The following is a 19635-nucleotide window of genomic DNA, read 5'->3' on the forward strand; positions in this document are numbered from 1 at the left end:
TAGTATGGGTGCCTTTTCCCTACTGAACATCTAGTTGTCCCTGCCTCAAATGCATACTCTGCCCAAGACACAGTGGACCATGTGGCTGTGTGGAGAAGCAGGTATGAAATCTGTATGAAGCTGTTGAGATCCTTCATAAGCACTATATTCATCTGCAGAGTTTTTCAAAAAGCAAATAGTTATTAAGGATGATTTTTTTGGAAATTTTCATTAAAATAATGTTAAATTTTATTAATTATCTTGAAATATGTAGAAGAACTAGATATTAGCTCCCTACTTCTTTTTGTTTTTTAGGACACTTGGCTATATCACTTGAGCGTGGCTGCTGGAAGCACTAATATAAATGTTGGATCAGAATTTGAACAACTTGTTTGCAAATTATTAAATGTAGAAGGTGACCCCTGTAAGTTTATTTTGATTTCCACACTAATCTATATACTGTCTATACTAATAAATATACTAATCGATCCATCTCTCTGTCTGAGCAGTTTTACTCAGAGTATCCGTCTCAAACTTTACATGCTCTTTTCTTCATGCAGCAAGTTACGTCCATAAAGTTATAATTTTAGGCTGCCTTTCCACAGCTTTTAATTATGTTTCTATAGTTGGGTGTTTTTTATTTAAGAACAACAACCAGACATTTTTATCATTAATAGAAAATCATGACCGATTAGAAATAATTAAAAATTCTTCTTTCACAGGCAAACAAGATGTACCAGTAACAAAGTTCTGAGCATTTTTGCTTGTTCTCCTCTAATTTTAATACACATTAATCAGAAAAGTGACTAACCTCACAGAACTTTACGTCTATTTTAATGTACTTTATTTAATTCTTGATTATTTCATAACATCCTACTGAAGGGGTAAGTTTTATTGGTTCTTTGTCCAGTATGACCAGGGATCTGGGTTTTCCATTTGCCATAGAAAAATATAGATTTTGTCCTTTAAAAGAGAAAAACATAGGAACCCCCACAGGTTTCCCATTGCAGGCTGGCAGAGTTCCAGTGTGCAAGGGGCTGCTTGGGCTGGGGGGAGCTGGAGAAGTCCAACCAAAGGCAGGGGGTGCCACATGCACCATACACATGCACATGGCAGCCAGGTAGCATGTTGGAGAGCAGGTCCTGCAGCTCCCTGTGGGTAAGTCTGTGGCCGGGCATAGATGGCATGTCGGGGCACACATGTCCCCCAGATTTGTGTACCCACAGCAGTTATGGGGCTGCAGCCTGGGCAGACGGGCACAGCCAGGAGCTGCCTCCATTGCCCAACAGGTGGGACCCAGTACAGGAGGGTGGAGCAGGGTGGCAAAACTCATTGCTGCTGCTGCTGCTGCTCTGTCAGCACTGTGAGGTGTAACAAAGCAGGGGAGCCATGCTGCTCTTGCCGCCAGCCACTTACACACTGGGTTGCGGCCCTACCCCGCTGCCACAGGCCAGTCAGCACTGCCACTCCCCTCAGGCTGTGGCTCTACCTCAGAGGGGAGGTGGTGTGGGAGGCAGCACAGGTTGCCTAAGGGGAGCAGCAGCGGTAACTGGGCCATGGCAGTGAGGTATAGATGCAGCCTGGTGTGACGGTGGCTGGTGGCAGGAGGCGGCAAGGGCTACACAGGTCCTGTTTCTTCCCCCCCACCCCAGTTTGTTACTTCTTATGCTGCTAGTGGTGTGGCTGGCATGGGGGTCCCAGTGCTGGCAGTAGCAGCAACAAGCCTTGCCACCCTGCTCTGCCCTCCTGTACAGGGTCCTGCCTTCTAGGTTGCATAGACAGCTCCTGCTTGTGCCTGTCCGGCAAGGCTGCAGCCCTGCACCCACTGTGGGTACACATCTGCGGGGGGCATGTGCCCTCCCAACACATTACCTATAGCATTGCGTATAGTTGGGCACCCCCCCCACACACACACACACTCCCCCACCCTGCCCCACATACTGTGGGGCGGGACACCAGTGGAGACAAGGGGCTGCAGGTTGGGAGCAAGGGGCGCCAGCAGGGCTGGGGGGACTGTGGGTCGGGACTGAGGGACACTGGTGGGGACAGAGGGCTGTGGCCTGGGAGTGAGGAGCACCAGCATATCAGGGCTGCTTAGCATCACAAAGCAGAGGTGTGGGGATAGCTGCAGCTGGACCTGCATCCTAGTGAGCAAAGGGGCAGAGGGAGCTCTGATTTTCTATGATATAAAAACCAAAATGAAACAAGGAACTCTAATCTGAACAAGCCAATATGGCTGCTAACGTGATGTCAAGAACACATATTCATTACACTTCATTGTTTCCTTGATTTTTTTTTGATTTTTTTTTTTAAAGGCTGTGCAAAAACAGCACAGAATATTTGAGGGGGTTTTGTTCTGTCTAAATTGTTACATTAAAAATATTCATCCTTCTGGTCTAAAATCATCCCTGGTATAATTTATCAGGCATCAGGGCAGCTATGTCCGAATTAGATTTGTCACAGTAGTTTATCATCTATAATTTTTCCAGCAGTGAAGAATACATGTAGCACTTGGGTAGTTTCCTGGCTGCTGAGAATTTCATCTGTTCTACAAAAATACAATTACTTAGGTGCATGAGCAGTTTAATTGTTTACTATCCAGCTGAAGTGAGATGGATACAATGTAATCACATACTTGGTCACACAAAAATATAGACCAAGCAGGAAGCTGTTCTACATTTATCACTTTAATTTGTTAAAAATAATAACAAAAAAGCCCAGTCTGTTTTTAATCAAGGGCTCTGTTAATAAAAATCATTGCATGGCCTTTCTACTGTTTGTGTGCTTAGGCCTGTCAAAAGCTTCAGAATTTATTCTCAGATCTCCTTGATCTATAACAGTATTCAAAAGAAAGTTACCCAATGCACAAGAGTCCACTATTTTTTCCTTTTTTGGGCAAATTATACTTGGTCTCCCACAGAGACTCAAAATGAGATGAAGTCCTTTGATTTAATGTATCCCCCTTCATCTGCCCAAACTCACAACTACATCCTATTCTTTTGCCCAAAACACTGCCATATTTGGTAATGGAATCTGGCTTTATAAATGTATTTGAGTAGCTCTTGTACAGCTGTGGATTCTGTCTTTATAAAAACTGCTTGGGTACCTGCTGATACAAACTGAGGCCAGCTCATTATCTTGATAGTAGTAGTGTTGAAGTCAATGAGACCGTGCATGGGAATAAGGATTATGCATGGGTTAGGGTTTTTGGGATCAGGTCCCAAATTTGTTGATCTAGGATCATGTCAGTGAGTATGGGGACTGCCTGTTTAAGCAGTCAAAGCCTGAAAAGTCTCTGTACCAGATTCTAGCAAGCAAAATTGTGTATTGCCTCTTAATGCAATCGGTGAAGAATGTGGTAGTACTCAAATCCTGCCATGTACATCAGCATTTTCCTCATTACTGTTATTATCTAGGCAATAATCTGTCATTGTAACATAAAAAGTATATATAGTCCATTAATGTAGTCCATGGCATACTATCATTTTGAATCAACTCCTACAAGTAATGTAAGAGACTTTGAGTTCTTGCAACCTGCAAATGCAAGCAAGTTAAATCACATTTTCTTGTGGACAGATTCTTGCATTTGCTTTTGCTTAGCCTCTTGGGTCAGAACTATGAATTTTGAAACTTTATTACACAGAGGTTTATAATACATATTTTTCTAAACACCGTGGAGGAACTTATTGTTGGCAAATGAATGCTGGGTCATAATAGACATGCTCTGGAAGGCAGGGGCACTTTAGTTAGTGCAGCTTCAAGAGCCAGGCTCATTAAAAGCACCCAGAGTGTCACGTGTTTCACGTGCCCCACGCTGAAAACTGGTGGCAGGGCACTTTGAACTAAAGCTCATTGAACAAACATTAGTTTAAAGCACCCTACCACCATTTTTCAGTGCTGGGATGCTGATACGCATGCCACTGGAGTCTACAGGAGCGCCATAATTACCATGCTCCAGCAGACTCAATTAATCAACGTGCTATAGTTACAGCGCATTGGAGCGGCCTCCCTGCATGTGTATAGGAGCCCAATGAGTCAAGTGAAACTGAGTTGAGTAATTTGCAAGTACAGATGTTTTTATTAGTCCAAATCAAGGTAATATTTCCATTAAGTAGTCATTAGCCATATCAGCCAAGCAGCAATCTTATAAATTAACCAGGTTAGATTTAGTTCACTGTTTAAGCAGGAGAACCCATTCTCTCTCTGCATAAGGCAGTTTGATGTTTCAACAGCTGGTGTGCTTTCCCATGCCTATTAGAATATGATGATAATAGCAGTACCCCTTTCAACTCCACTGTAAGACTTCATAAGATGTTTGAAAGAAACAATGTACATTTTGCTCAGCAATTAGGTACAGATATTTTTAAATAAAATGGGACGAGTGGTTGTTTTTCTGCTAGGTCAGTATTATGTGGCAGTTAAGGGAACACTGTATTACTGGAAGCTTTGATTTTTCACCTGAGATAACTAACATGATATTTTTACAAGGAATGATAGTTGTAGTTAACTGTCCATATTGAAGTCTGGGTATTTTGATTCTGATTACCGCAAGTTGCTCTGAAATTTCAAATAAATTAAATATTGGTTTTCTATTAAACGCATTTTAAAAACATTGTTATTTACTGCAGAAATGAGGACACTTTACTGATGAGCAAAGTGATTCATGTGATATAAAGTCAGTTGGTAAAGTTTATCAAATCCTATGAGATTTTTTTTGAATGACAGGTCCTATGTAAACTTAAGTTCATTCTTGCAAGTTTTATATTATCTGTTCAGCTTCTCAGATATGGAGACACCCTACTCTGTGTCACAGCAAAGAAGGAATTGCTTCCCCTCTTACAACACTGCCATCAGAAGCCCTACAGACTGAAGCAATTAAATTATTTAAGGTAAAATTCTAGTAAATGTTTCTTTTTTAATTTTTGGTTTTCTTTATTCACTTGGTGTGCGTGCATGTGCCAGGAAATCACTGGTAGGGGGGAGAGTAGCTCAGCCTCCAAGCCAGTTCAACCCTTTGTCTTTCTGCTGAGATTAACAATAACTTTGACAATTAGTGGGTCTTTGAATGAGGACCATCACATTCATGAACTACAAAACATCTGTCAGCTGGTTGAATCTTCTGAAGTGTTATTTGTCAATTAAATTTCAATAATAGAAATCCAGATGAATTGTTTTGGTTATTTTCCCCACAACCACCTATAGATATGGAAGACTTTAAAAAAAAAAATGATGGGAAAATTGCAAAAGAGAGGACAAAGTTACTTGGGGAAGAAAATATTTGAGTAACTTAATTACTGACCTAGATTCAAACTCACATGGAAGGAAGAGATTCTATAATTTCTTTTTATTTTATATATAACTTGCATGTAAGTTTGAATTTAGACTGTGTGCATGTGCGCATGTGTGCAGAGTTCATGTAAATATCTAAGCTGAAAATATGTTATTTCTGGAAGGGTGTGGTAAACAAATATGTATTTAAAATATGATAATAGTAATACAGTAAAGACAAGGGTCAGTCAGAAAGTAATGCCTCCTATTTTCTCAGCCAAATATTGAAAAAAAAAATTGCATAGAACATCTGTGCATCACAGCTATTTTTCAACATAACCTCCTCGGTCAGCGGCCTTTTTCCAAATGATAAACGAAGGACATGCATCTCAACATCATACAAGGTTCATTCAGAAAGTAATGCCTCCTAACTTTCATCTGCTAAGCAAGATATGGACATGGAGGATGTTCTTCTTGGTGACTTCTCACCCAAAAGGGGCCACAGTAAACTCAAAGGTTTATGTCAAGACCCTGAAGAAACTAAAACATATGCAAACAGCCCACTCCAGAGACATGTCTGATGTACTGCTTCTGCAGGACAGCGTTCCCCTACACAGAATGGATGGACTATGCTGCCCCATCCTCTAGGCAGGTCCATTCCTTCAGAGATCCTTCCCCCTCCTGCCCAGCCCACACCCACCTCTCCTACAGCAAGCCCATGATTATATCCAAAAATGGATGATTCCTTCCTCTGCCCACAACAAACACAACATTGAATTCAAAAGAACCAAAGTAGAAAGCTCCTCCATCCCTGCCTCAGTCCCCACTGAAGGGCAGCAACAAAGAATGCCCAGAGACATTGCCCTTCAATGGTGCCCCAAGGACCAGGAAAGCCTCCTGTTCAGGTGGCCAAGATGGTGCCTTGGCTGGGTCCAAGAGGAGGAGAAGATTTGCGGGGGTGGGGAAAGGGGGCAGGGAGGGTGATGGTAGTAGTTCTTCAACCCAAGGAGGCCTGTCACTTGTCTGGGTTCAACAGTAAGTGCACCACAGCTGTGCTTCAGGTAAGATTAAAGGACTAACAAGTGAATTTAAGATACAGGTCTTGATCCTACAATTGCTTGTACACATTGATTGGAGGCCAAAGCCTTTGAGGAAATCCTGATCCCGCTGATGTAACAAAATTCCTGTGGACTTCAGTGGGGTCCACTTCATAAATTCGGTTTGCAAAAAAATTACTACAACTAAAGATTACTACTATTTACTAATGATAGCTGCAGAGAAAGAGTATTTTACTGTCATTTTTGTGCTCTGAAGTGAAAATTAGAAGTTGGAAGGTATGCTTGCTGGATAAATACCCTCTATGTATTTTGTATGATCCCAATATAAATATTCCCAAGAGCAAGTTTCCTTCTGTCTGAACTGAGTGAAAAGGCAAATTGGATAGCTTTTTGTCTAGTTCTTTAAAGGGATTGAAGACATGCTCCATCTGTTCGCTGTCACTGGCAAGTGAACTTTTCAACTTACTTGTTTAAAATGCCTGGTTTGTCTTAAAGAAAAACATTCATTTTGTTTTACTCATCCTGAAGCATGAAACTTGAAACAGATTGGGAGGGGAGGGGGACATTTCCTCAGCATAAGTAAGCAAGCATGTATTTGGAAATGATGGTACTCTGAATTGCATTTGATACAGCCTCAGGTGGTGACCATTTTGCTACAACGGGACGACTTACGATTTATGTGATGCTGCCATTATTTAAGCTCTATGTTGTAGGTTCTAATAAAATAAATTTTCAACTGAATTTAGAACCGATTTGTTAATCAAAATTTGGGTTCAGTTGCAGTTATTGTACTTTTAGTTGCCATTATTCTACTTCTAATTAATTGATTTTTATTTGGGCAGAGCCAAAAAGACTCAGAGCAACTTGTAATAAAACATAAAATGGTAACCCAAAGAATGCCTGAAACTTAACCCCACCTGCAAAAAGCAGACTTGCATAAAGAGGTCCTTTACCACTTTGGGAAGCTAGCCAGGTCTGGGCTCTGGCAGGTCCAGGGGCAGGGAGGTCCAAGGCTGAGGAGCAGTATACAAGAACAACTTCCCACGTGTTTTGGCTAACAGACCATGATGCATAGATGGTATTTGCAGGCCATTCTTAGCATGCCTTAGGGATCACAAGGGAGTAGAAGGCTAACTAAAATTAGCCTTTTATGCCCAGCTATCTCCAGCTAGCTTGTTCATAATCTGACTTCCATATTTTTACTTATTGAAATAACTGCTTACAGATGAATTTTTAAAATGTATACATGAATTCAGCGTTCATAAAACCAAGAGAATATTTTTATTGACTAATTAGAATCAGTTGTACCATTACTGTACCACCTCTCCATGATGAGATTTGCCTTCCTTCCCCCTCCTCCCCCTGCTAATCCATTCATGTTTTTAGCAACTTTGTTCATTTGTTATGCAGCACCTCTGTGACGGGATTACATATTATTATTTTATATCCAGACCTGCCAGTTGTTTATAAATGCTGCAGTTGACTCTCCTGCCATTGATTACCATGTATCTTTGGCCCAAAGTGCTTTGCAGATCTGCCTCACACATCCTGAACTTCAAAATGAGATCTGCTGCCAGCTCATTAAACAGACAAGACGACGACATCCACAGAACCAGGCAGGGCCAATACAGGTAACTACCATTTTCTTTTAATAAGAGGATCTGTCACCAGAAATAGTCACGCAGCACAAGGAGCTGGCAGAGTTCTTTCCTGAGCGCTTGTGCATTGGAATGGTAGTCCAGTCCTATTCCTGTAACCAGCGGGATTTTTATGAAAATAAGTTAGGCATCAGTATTGTTTCCTTGCTGGAATGACTCAGCCCAGGTTGGAAGCAGGCATTAGGACCCGGCCACTACTGCTTCTCCCTATTGCTTACCTGCAGCATTATGTGTGAAAGCCATACTCCACCACAGCCCCAGGTGGTCCCCTGGAACATGGCATAAAAGGGGCTCTCTTCTGCCATAACCCCAGGTGCCCGACTGATGCAGTGTAAGGAAAGCTCCCTGCCACCAAAGGCACAGCTCTGCAGGTCAGATCCAGCCCATGCAGCATAGGTTGCCAACCCCTGGGCTAAGTGATTTGATCGCAACCTTTGGCAATGCACCAAGTTTGAGTACATAGTGTTTTTGGTGTAATTATTGTATAGTCAAGCAATTAATGGCTGCATCACAAGGCATATGTATGATGGAGCTGAATTAGAGTTGGATAGGCAACCTTTATTCATGTATTTCCTAACTTTTGTGTATTTGTTTGACAAATTTAGTGTTCTTTTAAAGGTAGAGTTTTTGTACAATGTAATCTGTAAACGACCCTGTACTCAGTGCCCCATTCAACTCCTCCTCCCCCCAAAAGAAGAAATGCACTAGTTGTATGGAAACAAATAAATATACATCAGACTTCTAATCAAGTGATATCCCAGTGTACTCGAACTTTTTATCTGTGTGGTTTCAAGCTATTCTGTTCAGTTTACAAGTGTTCCTCATTGTATTTGGTATCTGGCCCAGTAAACTATACTGTTGGCCAACTGCCACAGCAGGAAGTTATCTTACTTTGTAAAATGCCTAAAAAGAATTGATGTCTTTTTTTTTTAACCAGGGTTTGCAGCTATTAGCTCTCTGTGTTGGACTCTTTCTTCCCCAGCACCCATTCCTCTGGCTCCTTAAGCTTCATTTAAAGAAGAATGCAGATTCCAGGTGTGCCTAAATAGCATTAGCTGATCAATCCCTCAATAAATCTTTCTTTTATGAATGTTCAAGAGCCTCTGGGGGATGCTTAGAAGCAACTTATGACATATTTGTGAGCAAATACTATAAAAAGTATAACTGGTACACATAGCCCTTCCAGGTGATGCACAGAAATTATCCTTTGTTTAGCAAAAACAGTAATTATGCAAAACATTCCAAACCATATTTATCCAGGGTATAATTAAGTTGGTTTCACTGGGCTTACACTCTTTATAACCCCCAAATCTGTTGAAATCTTAGATGGAAAATCCCTCCATTTGGCTTTTCTAGTGGATTTACTCATATCTTGGCACATACAGTATCAGTTTATGAGACATGCCTTGTTTCCATTTTTGTTGCAGGACTGAATTCGGGAAATATGCAATTTACTGTCAGAGATGTGTAGAGAGAACCCAGCAGAACGGGGACCGAGAAGCAAAGCCATCAAGAATGGAAATCCTTTCAACCCTTCTAAGAAATCCCTACCATCATTCCTTGCCCTTTAGTATTCCAGTTCATTTCATGAATGGCATATACCAGGTAGGGCTCTTTCATGTGATGTGAAAATTAAGCTCTTTTTATCATACTTATGAAAATAGTGCATGTGACAAGCCAAAATGAAGCGGGACAAACTGAACACATTAAAATAACTGACTTTTGTTGTGTCCCCTTTTGTCAGTGAAAGGGATAGAATACTTTTAAGATTTGATCAGGACTTCAGAAAAAGCAAAATATCCTTAAGGAGTCTAAGAAATTCAAAACCTATCATTTACTTGGTCTTGCTAGGCACCTGAAGTCACTTACCTCATTGAAAGTCTTGAGGCACATGTGTAATTCTTACTATCCTTAATAGATGACACCTGCATTCATTACACACAGAATACATTGCAGAATCTTTTGGACTCTGATGTAAAAAGCTACCAAATTCTGTGGGAACCTTTCATTTTATTTACATGGGCACTGGTGAAGTATTTTGTGCTTAAAGATATTCCTAACAATTGCAGCTGTTTGAAATTCTCTTAAAAGTGTTTTTAACAGAAAATTACTTTTTAGTCGTAGGAAAAAAAATCCATTTTCACTTGGTTTTGGCAAACAAAAGCTAAAAAAGAAAATAATTTTTCTTAACTTCAGGATAGGAACAGGACTGGATCTAGTATCTTAGCTATGAATGTCAACATGTACATACAAGAATTTTGAAATAATGTAATTATGCACTAAGTGGGTGTGACCAATTAACTGCTTCCCCCTTTTTTTTAAGCACAGTGCAGTCTTCATACAAATTAAGACTCTCTTTCTCAGTTCCCTCCCTGACATGTTATTGCTGCCAGACCTTGATGTTATTACTGGGGTCAGCCATAGGGGCAGTCTTGCTGACAGGGCACAGCCCCTCAGGACCAAGACCCCTTTGGGTCTCATAGCATGCAGTCACAGCAGGTCCACCTCTCTGCAGTGTTCTTCAAGAAGTTTGTTACTCGTGCTCACAGGCTTCCTTCGGCCAGGCTTCCTTGATCTCTGCCACATCCTTTCCCACACTAACTTTTTCCTGAACCTTTTCTTGAATCTGTTGGATAGGTCTTGTTCATTCCCACCCTTCCTTCTGATTTGCTTACATCTTAGTCATACTCCTCCTCCAAGCCTACTTACAACATCAGCTTCTCTTCCAGGAGCTGTGCTCTCCACTGTGAGAATACTTCTGCCCATTATTGTTGAAGCTCTTCCCTTACATCTTTCTAGGGGTGGTGCCTTCTAAGGCTGTTTTATCACTCTTAAAGGGCCCTACTACATCTTCCTTGTAAGATCAACAGGGATCCTGGTTTTCTCAGATTAAAAAAAAAAAAAAAAAATCTCCAATTTTCAGTTTAAAAACGAGTAACCCCCAATCCACATGTTGCGATTTAAATGAAATACCACAAATTATATATTTATTTATTCATGGTGTTTCATTTTAATCATAGAATAATGTGAATTGGGGGTTATTTTTTTTTAAACCAAAAATTGGGGATTTTTTTTTTTTTTTTTTTTTTTTTTTAAATCAGTGAAAACCAGGAATCCTGAAGATTAAAGGGTTTAGTGGTATAATCATTTTATTCTACGGGGGAAAAAAAATCTCTTGCCTTCAAAACTATAAATTGTTTAGTAACCTCTCACTTTATGTCCATTATGTTTGATATTTCTGAGAGTTTTGGTAATTCAGAGGTTTTGTTTAGGTTGTTGGGTTTGATGCCTCTACTACAGTGGAAGAATTTCTGTACACCCTCAACCAGGACACAGGAATGAGGAAGCCAGCCCAGTCAGGATTTGCTTTGTTTACTGATGATCCTTCTGGCAAGGATATAGAGCACTGTCTTCAAGGAAACATCAAGGTAAACAAAATCCTTTAATGAGCTGCATTTATTAAACAACAAAAGTATCTTAATTTTGCAGCAGTGTTTTCAGACCATTTAAAGGAAAACTTATTTCCTTGTTAAAACCTTTTTTTTCCTTCTTTCTTCAAATTGCTTTTCCTCTTTGGCATACGTTTAAAAAAAAAAAAAAAAAAAGATGACAAGAAATTTTAGCTTTTCACTCATTGATATAGTCAGTGAAATACATTTAAAGGTATTGTGTGAGGCAGTAAAATGGTTCAAGGAATGCATGACGGGCTAAGGAACCTTTATTCTCTGGAATACTGAGTTGTGAGCACTGTGATTACTAACTACAGTAGGGTTACACTATGTCTGGGTTTTCCCAGACATGTCTTCCTTTTGGGTCATCTGATTTCCATCTGGGTGGTTCAGGGGTGGCGGGGAGCTGTGTGGTTGGGCTGGCAGCACCGGGATGGGTACCAGTGCTCACAGGGGTGGGGTGGCCAGGAGATGCTGCATGGTGGAGGGCTGTAGCCAGGCCACCTGGCACAGCACAGAAGCCCCAACCCAGGGCAAGGGATGCCATAAGCCTCCCCTGCTCCTCCTCCCTCCAGCCACACTGGGGCCAGACTTGCTTCACTGCTGCCTGCATAAGTCCGAGCCACCACCATACTCCAGCCCAGTTGAGATGGGAGCAGCTGGGGGACCCCTTTGGCAGAGCTGGGGTGGCAGGGGGTTGCAGGTTGGGAGTGAGGGGCACTGGCAGGGCTGGGGGGACTGTAGTTTTGGAGTGAGGGGCACAAGGAGGGTGGGCAACTGTGGGGCACTGGTTGTACTGGGGGGCTGTGGGTGAGGAGCAGCAGCAGGGATAGGGAGCTGCGGGTTGGGAGTAAGGGGGCACCAGCACAGCCCAGGGGGGCAGGGGGGAGGGTGTAACTGTGGCTTTATTTTTGTTTTACATTTAATTTCTGAGGCAATAACACTTGTTATTTACTCTTAACAATTAGAAACTGCACCCCCCCACAACAGGCGTCCTGTTTTTTGGAACTCGAAATTTGGTAACCTTAAACTAAAGTTTGTAATGCCTATTTAATGGGGCCTAGCAGTCTCCTCAGTACAGCTCTTAGGAGAAGGGAAATCACTATCTGAATAGTCAGTAATACTGATGAGACTTCAGACCTATAGCACTAAAAGATTGCAATAGAAGTTTCCAGATTCAATTTAGCTATTGTAGCTTGTACTGGACTAGTTTTTATTTGTTCCTGGGGTAAGACATGTATCTGTTGGAGTACTCAAGAGAAGAGGATTATAGCCATATCAGCAATTTGGCAAAACATCAGAGGGTTCTTTATCCAAATACAAGGAGGAGCAAGTTTAAGTTTCAGGCCAAAAGACTGGTAGAGTTCATCTTATTATTATTTTCTGGATTTTGAGCTGCTTTAATTATCCAAACTACCAAAGATAAAATAAACAACAGGGAGAAATGAAACACAGCATATTCTTTATTTTTGTAAAATTCTATGTAGTTCTTCACCTAGTACTTGTAAAAACTATAATTGCTTAGCCTCTGGGAGAAGAGAATGCTGTAAAGTGCTGTCAAGCAGCTTTATTACTGTCTTCTGGCCAGTGTGCAGAGCTATGCGGATAGGTTCCACATGGGTTGTACGCATCTGTATAGAACAGGGGTGCTCCACCTTCGGCCTGCAGGCAAAATGCATCCTGCAGAGCCATCTGGCGCACAGAGCTCCCCACAAATCAGGAAATATGGTAGTGGGGGAGCAATGGCCATGAATGCAGCCAAATTGCCAAACCCCAAGCCTCATGGCCAGTCAGAGCTGGGCCATGCCCTTTCCATGTCTGGATTGGGAACAGGCCATGCCCCCTGCCTGCCATGGGGTTGCATTGGGGCTGGGCCATGCCCTTTCTCCCTGCAGGGCTGCATTGGGGCTGGGGCTGAGTCATACCCCCTTGCCCCCCGCCCCACAAGAGGCTGGGCTGCTCCCCCACACCCCTCCATGCAGCTGGATGGTGCCCACTGCACCTACTCTGGGCTCTGGAGTGGGAGCACTAGCCAGATATGGCCTGGATGGGCAGTGCCTGGTCTACCTCGGAACAAGGTTGAGCACCACTACTCTAGAAGATAAATGAGACCTTGGAGTATCCCATCTCCTACAAAAAGCATGGGCATGGAGGTTATGATATGGAAGACAAACAATACCTATTAACCCCATTTACTGATACTTATCAGTTATTTCAAAGGTATGTGCAGTTTACAGCTTCTTTTGGAATCTGTTAATATTGCTATTGACTCTTCCAAAGGGGGGACACAAAATAGCTTAGATTAGGATTGTGCTCTGGAAACAAGAAACCGGATGAGCCTCCAACTCATGCAGAAAATTGATTAGTAACGGAATCATCTATACCATACTGCATAATTGCTTCATTTTTCCTCTCATACAAGTGCTTAGTTCGATTAATTATAATACAAATAGTTCTGGATAATTACATATGCATTGGTGGCTGCTAAATTGTGCGCCTTGCCTTTCTGTGTAAGCATTTAATGGCCAGGTTCCAAAGTTAATGTGTGTTTGCAGGGATAAACACAAAGCAACAAAAGCTGCTTTTTAAAAGCCTCAACTAAAAACTGCCTGGAAATGTATCTTTCACAAGTTTAAAAATTCAGGCCATGGTAGTATCTAAGCTACAATCACTGAATAGTTTTCATAACAAACAGACATTTTCTTTCAAAAATCCTGGTTTGGCAAGTTGCTATGCAGCTGAAATTTCTACTTACCCATTTTCCTCCTAGATCTGTGACATTATTTCTAAATGGGAGCAAGCCTCCAAAGAACAGCATCCTGGGAAGTGTGAAGGCACAAGAACTGTTCGCCTCACCTACAAAAATAGGTGTGTACTACCGAGTATAACTATCTAAACATCTTGTGAATTTTAAGTTTGTTCAATGTATTTTTGTATCTGAAAATATAATGGCTATCATATCTCACTCAGAAACATTAAAATAAATATGGAGATCGTACCTTTTGTCAAATAGATTATCCTACTCCTTAGTAACCTTCATATGCATCTTAATTTTTTGTTTCTCTCAAGATTAGCTGTTTGAAAAGTATGGGCAACATAAGGCATCAAAAACATCCATTCTTCCTAATTAATATGTTTAATTTCTGAATCAATATGCTGTTTAATTGGACATCCCTTTCCTTATTTAGAAAGCACTGGTGCCTCCTCACTACTCTGCAAGCTATCTTGCCCTTCCTGAGCCATCCTTCAAAACATGTTCATGCCTTGGATGCTCCCATTTATTGTGAATTAGCTGTTGTCTTTTATAGTTTCAGCTCTGCAATTTTAAAACCATATTCAAGGGCATGCAGAGCTAGTGTGAATGGAATTTTACCATACAGCAGTTGAGCCCAATCAGAATAGAAGCAGACCAATGAGTGATGCCCCTAGCAGTGGGAGGCTTTCAGGTGTATTTGGAGAAGAGTGTGGCTAAGGTAATAGACCATTATTATTTGCATGGTAAACACTGCTCACAGAGATCTGCTAACCAATGCAGTAAGAACATCAGCCCAAAGCGGTATGCATCAGAAGTTGTTTTCTCTCACAACTTAGATGGTAAAACAGTACTGTCTAATACAGGAGTCTTCTTTTCTACTGTATATTGTCCAACACAGGAGTCTATTGTATTATATACTAGTGTTTTATTTTAAAGTTTGTCAGTAAAGCTTACAAGATTGAGGAATACTTTCTGTACCAACTTGCAGCCTATCTTGTATTGACACTTAATGATTATCAGCTGCTAATTATGCCAGTTAGTAGGATATACATACTTGAAACTACAAATTATTTTTTTTAAAAACTCAGATCTCCAGAAGTGAAAATCCACTGTACTAGTAAGCACTACAGTGGATTTATGTTACTTCTCTGGCCTTTTTTCTCCCCCAACAAAATTATGCAAGTAAGAAGACTATGTTAATAAGAGCACCAGGGTTTGTGGGAACTAATCGTAAACAGGTAAGGTAAATCCCAATCAAAATATGGTATGACACTTCAGTTTACTCTGCACATTTTTGTCAGCTCTTAAAGGCTCACTGGCAAATAAAAAAAAAATATATAGAAATTGCTGTTATTCACTCACATATTATGCCCCATTTTGCCATTATGCTTGATCCACATCATGCAAGTAACAGTCAGAAAACCCCATGCAAAAAGAGCAACGTAACAAAAAAGTTCTCTTTCTATTTGAGATGCAGCTGAATGAATAGTCTAATATGACTTAGAAAAAGGCAACCATTGATCCTTCTGGATCATTGTATATGTGTGAGAGGTCACCAAGACCTTCAGTGCATACACCTAGGGCAGGAGTATGGAGGAGTGGAGGCTGCCCAAACCTATCCCCCTTAGACCATTGAGACAGAATCCAAAGGCCAGACTGAGTCTGGATGCCGATGTTTCAATGGCTATAGTTAAATGCGTGTCTGGGAGTTGAACCCAGTTCTCCCGCATGGCAGAATAATACAACAGTTAATGACAGTTAACATTTTAACTACACCTCAGGAAAGTAAAGTGTGCTTATTAATTTTAAGCCACAAAAAGCTGTATGTAATTGATTGTTCACTGGATTACAGAAATGTTTTATAATTTGAAACATTATGATAAATTATCTGTTACAAGGAGAAATCTTTTTCTGTGTATTGCTCAGCTCCCTTGCTGTAGTTGGATCTTATGCAGTAAACTGGAATACAATAGAAGGTGATAGGCAAATAACAGCGGAATTTGATTGAACAGATTTAAAATGTTTTGTCCTACAGAAAAGTGCACAAATAACAGATATGCCATAAACAAGGAATCTACTGTATTAATATTGGAAGATCTAAGATTTTCCCAGTTTCAAAGGATGCTGAGCTTCATGAAATTAAATAAGTCAATGCCTGCTTATGAAATCATGAAACTTCATTAATTCATATTCATTCAGTGATTACAAGTATTTTCATGTTCTTTTCAAATTGCCCCTCAATTCCATTAAAATTATATTTTAGTTCCATTTCTTATTGCTCATTTACAGATAATGAACATGTATATTTCCTAAATTTACTGAAAATCCTCAGATCAAAATAATGAAATAATTTAAAGCAAAAATAAAGTACAGGAAAACCTAAATCTTTCATCCCCTCGCTAAAGTAGTGAATAGAGCTTGAAAGATGGGTTAGATCTGGAGTGCTCAGTCTTCTGGCCCCACAGGCCAGATGACTGGCACAAATGGGTCTGCAGGGCAGATCCCTTGGGTGAGGTCAGCCTGGAGGCCAAATCCATTGTGGGGTCAGCATGCCATAGAGCTGCAGAGTGAGCCCACATGCCAAGTCCAGCCTCAGACCAACTCTGCATGTTTGAAATGATTCAGTGCATGGGACCATGTCATCTAGAATTTTCAGAGCTACACAATTAACACTGCCCCTGCTGCCAAACTTTCAGACCCACAAGGAGCCCCACAGGCTGGATGATGCAGCCCCAAGTTCTAAAGATTGAATTTCTACGTCTACACCAGGTATAGCACAGTGACAGTGAAGCTTCTGAGTGCAGCTCTGTAAACATGTCTCAACACTGATCTGGATGTGATACCACCAAAGGTGATAAGGATAATCAGTCTCTGTATTGATTCAGTCTCTGACCTCTCTGTAGCCAGAGTTTGTAATGGGAATACTTATTTCTTAGGAACTGGACTGATATCATTAAGGAGGGGTGGTTAGCCATAAAGTCAGTCACAAGGCAGGGTAGATATTCACCTCTGTAGACTAATTAAATAGATCTATATCTAGAGAGAGAGAGAGTTGTGACAGGGACAAACTCAAGGCCGGATCTCAAAAATCAATCCACCCACCTGACTAGGGCAGTCTGCCCTGACTTGCCTGCCACAACTTAAATGTTAACATTATTTATTAAGTGGAAGGCTGCCCTTACACTACCCGAATGCCAGGGGCCATCATCTGTGGCTGTGAACCTTCCCTACCCTATGGCCCATGCATCCCAGATGACATTCAGATTGATATTGCTCCCTGGTCTGAGGCCGGGGCAAACTCAGACCATTGTTGGCCTCTTTCACACTCACATGCTACTCCATTCTCACAGGGGCCTCTTGCACTCTGCCCCCCTCTCAAAGGGGCCTCTAACATACTGCCCATTACTGGGCCACACTCTGCCACCCTTGCTCCTCCTGACTGACCCCTCAAGGGCCTTCAGGCTTTGCTACTCACTTCCCAGCACCACCACACAGCAACTTTGGATCCCACAAGTTCACCTACTCTATGTGGTGGAACCTTACGCTGACGCTGGGCTGCTTTTGCACCTAGCCCCTTACCGGGCAGCTGCTCTTGTCTTCTCACACTTGGGGCTGGCCCACGTACCGCCCAAGCAGCCCTACTCGGTATGACCCTGGTGCAGTCCTGCAAACTGCCCTCTGCAGTTCTACTCTGCACCCCAACTCATGTAGTCCTTTAGGCACCTTGCTGCACCCTACTATACACGGGCCCGCAGAGTCACTATTCACTACACCACTACCCCGCTCCAGTCTCTCCGGGACCCTTTGTCCCTGCTGGGCTCAGGTACCTATTAAAGGGTATGCCTGGCCCCACTGCTCCACCAATTACTCACCAGGTGGTGGGGGTAGGGGTCAAGGTGTCCCCTACCTGCCTTTCATCAGGAAGGGTGCCTGGTCTGGTATTTCTTGGGGACTGTCCCGCCACAGACAGCTCTGCCAGACCCCACTTACCCTGCAGGGCGTAATTTCAGGTCATGCCCAGGACCAGGAGCCTCCTAACCATCCCAATAGCACCTGCCCTTACCTCCAAGATGTTTCTGAATCATAGCTCCACCTGATGTTACCTCTTTGGCTGCCAGCAGCAAACTACTGGCCCAGCTTGTGTATCTGGGCCCTAAAATGGCTGCCCTAATCAGGCACCTGGCAGCTGGCTGCTTCTGCCCTTAAAGTGGCAGGCACCCAAAAGTGCACTGCCACAAGAGTACAAGCTTTCGTGAACCCAAGTTCACTTCATCAGATGCTCATTCACTCCACTGCACTTCATGCTGTTCTTTCACATCTGATGAAGTGAACTTGAATTCACAAAAGTTTGTACTCATATATATAATCTTATTTAGTTAGTGCATATCTACCCTGTCTTCTGACTCCTATCACTATTTCATATAACCTAGTGAACAGACATAAATAGTAATAAGATGTAGGTAGTCAATGCTAAAGCTGACTTCTAACCAATTGCTCTGAAGTACAGGGTGTTAAATCCTAATATTAGTCCTATAGGCTCATTTAGTTCCCCTGTTTTTATGTTTAAATAACTTTTTGTGTTCTTTTGTAGGCTTTATTTCTCAGCTCAAGTCCATGGGGAAACAGACAGGGAGAAGCTGCTGTTGATGCATCAGACAAATGATCATATAGTAAATGGACTTTTCCCTGTAAACAAAGAACTGGCACTGGAAATGGCAGCCCTTTTAGCACAGGTAACCTTTGTGCATGTACAGTACAATAGCAAGGGTGATGCCAACAGTTCATCAGCACCGGGTGCCCTCATACTGCCCTCAGTGACAAGTTGTATGTGTGGGAGGGCATGGGAAGGGGGGCAATAAAAGGTAGCTGCTGTTGGCAACCACACAATTGCAGTTGTAATCATGGAGGCAACCCAAAGTCACCATTCCTTTGTGTGCCAAGTGCCCAGCCACATCCCTACACTGCTATACGTGTATGGGGTCAAGGCTAAGTACACTCTGCGCCTTTGACATCAGTGGGTGCATCCAGACAAGTGGGAACATTTGTTTCCCATGGGACAAATAGCAGCAGCACACCTTGTTCCCACTACACGTACATTAATGCATCATAATTATGGCGCATTAAGTTTAGTACCTGTAATAACTGATACTAACTTAATGCACTGTAATCAGTAGTGCCAGTGCATGTCTTTTAAGTGATGCTAATGTGCAGTAGACGAATTCTACTGCGCATTAGCGCATTACCACAGCTTTTATCATGATGCATTAATGCGCAGTAGAATTCGTCTACTGCACTTTTAGCATCTTGTGTAGACACACCCTAGATGTAGTAAATATAAAACATAAGAGAACTAAATTAAAATGAAACAAGAAAACTAAAATCAAAATGTTAGTTATACTAATTACTTTTTAACTCAGTGAAAATGTAACTCAGTTGTTAAATTGTGCCAGGTTTTACAGCATATAAGT

At 41.7% G+C, this 19635-nt stretch overlaps 1 protein-coding gene across 10 annotated transcripts in view; it reads left to right on the top strand.

Moving 5' to 3' along the window:
- The window catches only part of PLEKHH2 (pleckstrin homology, MyTH4 and FERM domain containing H2), an 86195-nt gene that overhangs the window by 57795 nt on the left and 8765 nt on the right, over positions 1-19635 (top strand). For all 10 annotated transcript variants that reach the window (XM_025203211.1, XM_025203210.1, XM_025203208.1 and 7 more), the window contains 8 exons: positions 295-403; positions 4756-4868; positions 7757-7936; positions 8901-8998; positions 9391-9568; positions 11236-11391; positions 14183-14280; positions 18759-18900. In XM_025203211.1, coding sequence (XP_025058996.1) covers positions 295-403; positions 4756-4868; positions 7757-7936; positions 8901-8998; positions 9391-9568; positions 11236-11391; positions 14183-14280; positions 18759-18900 — 1074 coding nt within the window. The remainder of the gene's footprint in view (positions 1-294; positions 404-4755; positions 4869-7756; positions 7937-8900; positions 8999-9390; positions 9569-11235; positions 11392-14182; positions 14281-18758; positions 18901-19635) is intronic.

Source organism: Alligator sinensis, unplaced genomic scaffold, assembly GCF_000455745.1.
Source record: "Alligator sinensis unplaced genomic scaffold, ASM45574v1 scaffold377_1, whole genome shotgun sequence".
In the NCBI taxonomy this organism is placed as follows: Eukaryota; Metazoa; Chordata; order Crocodylia; family Alligatoridae; genus Alligator; species Alligator sinensis.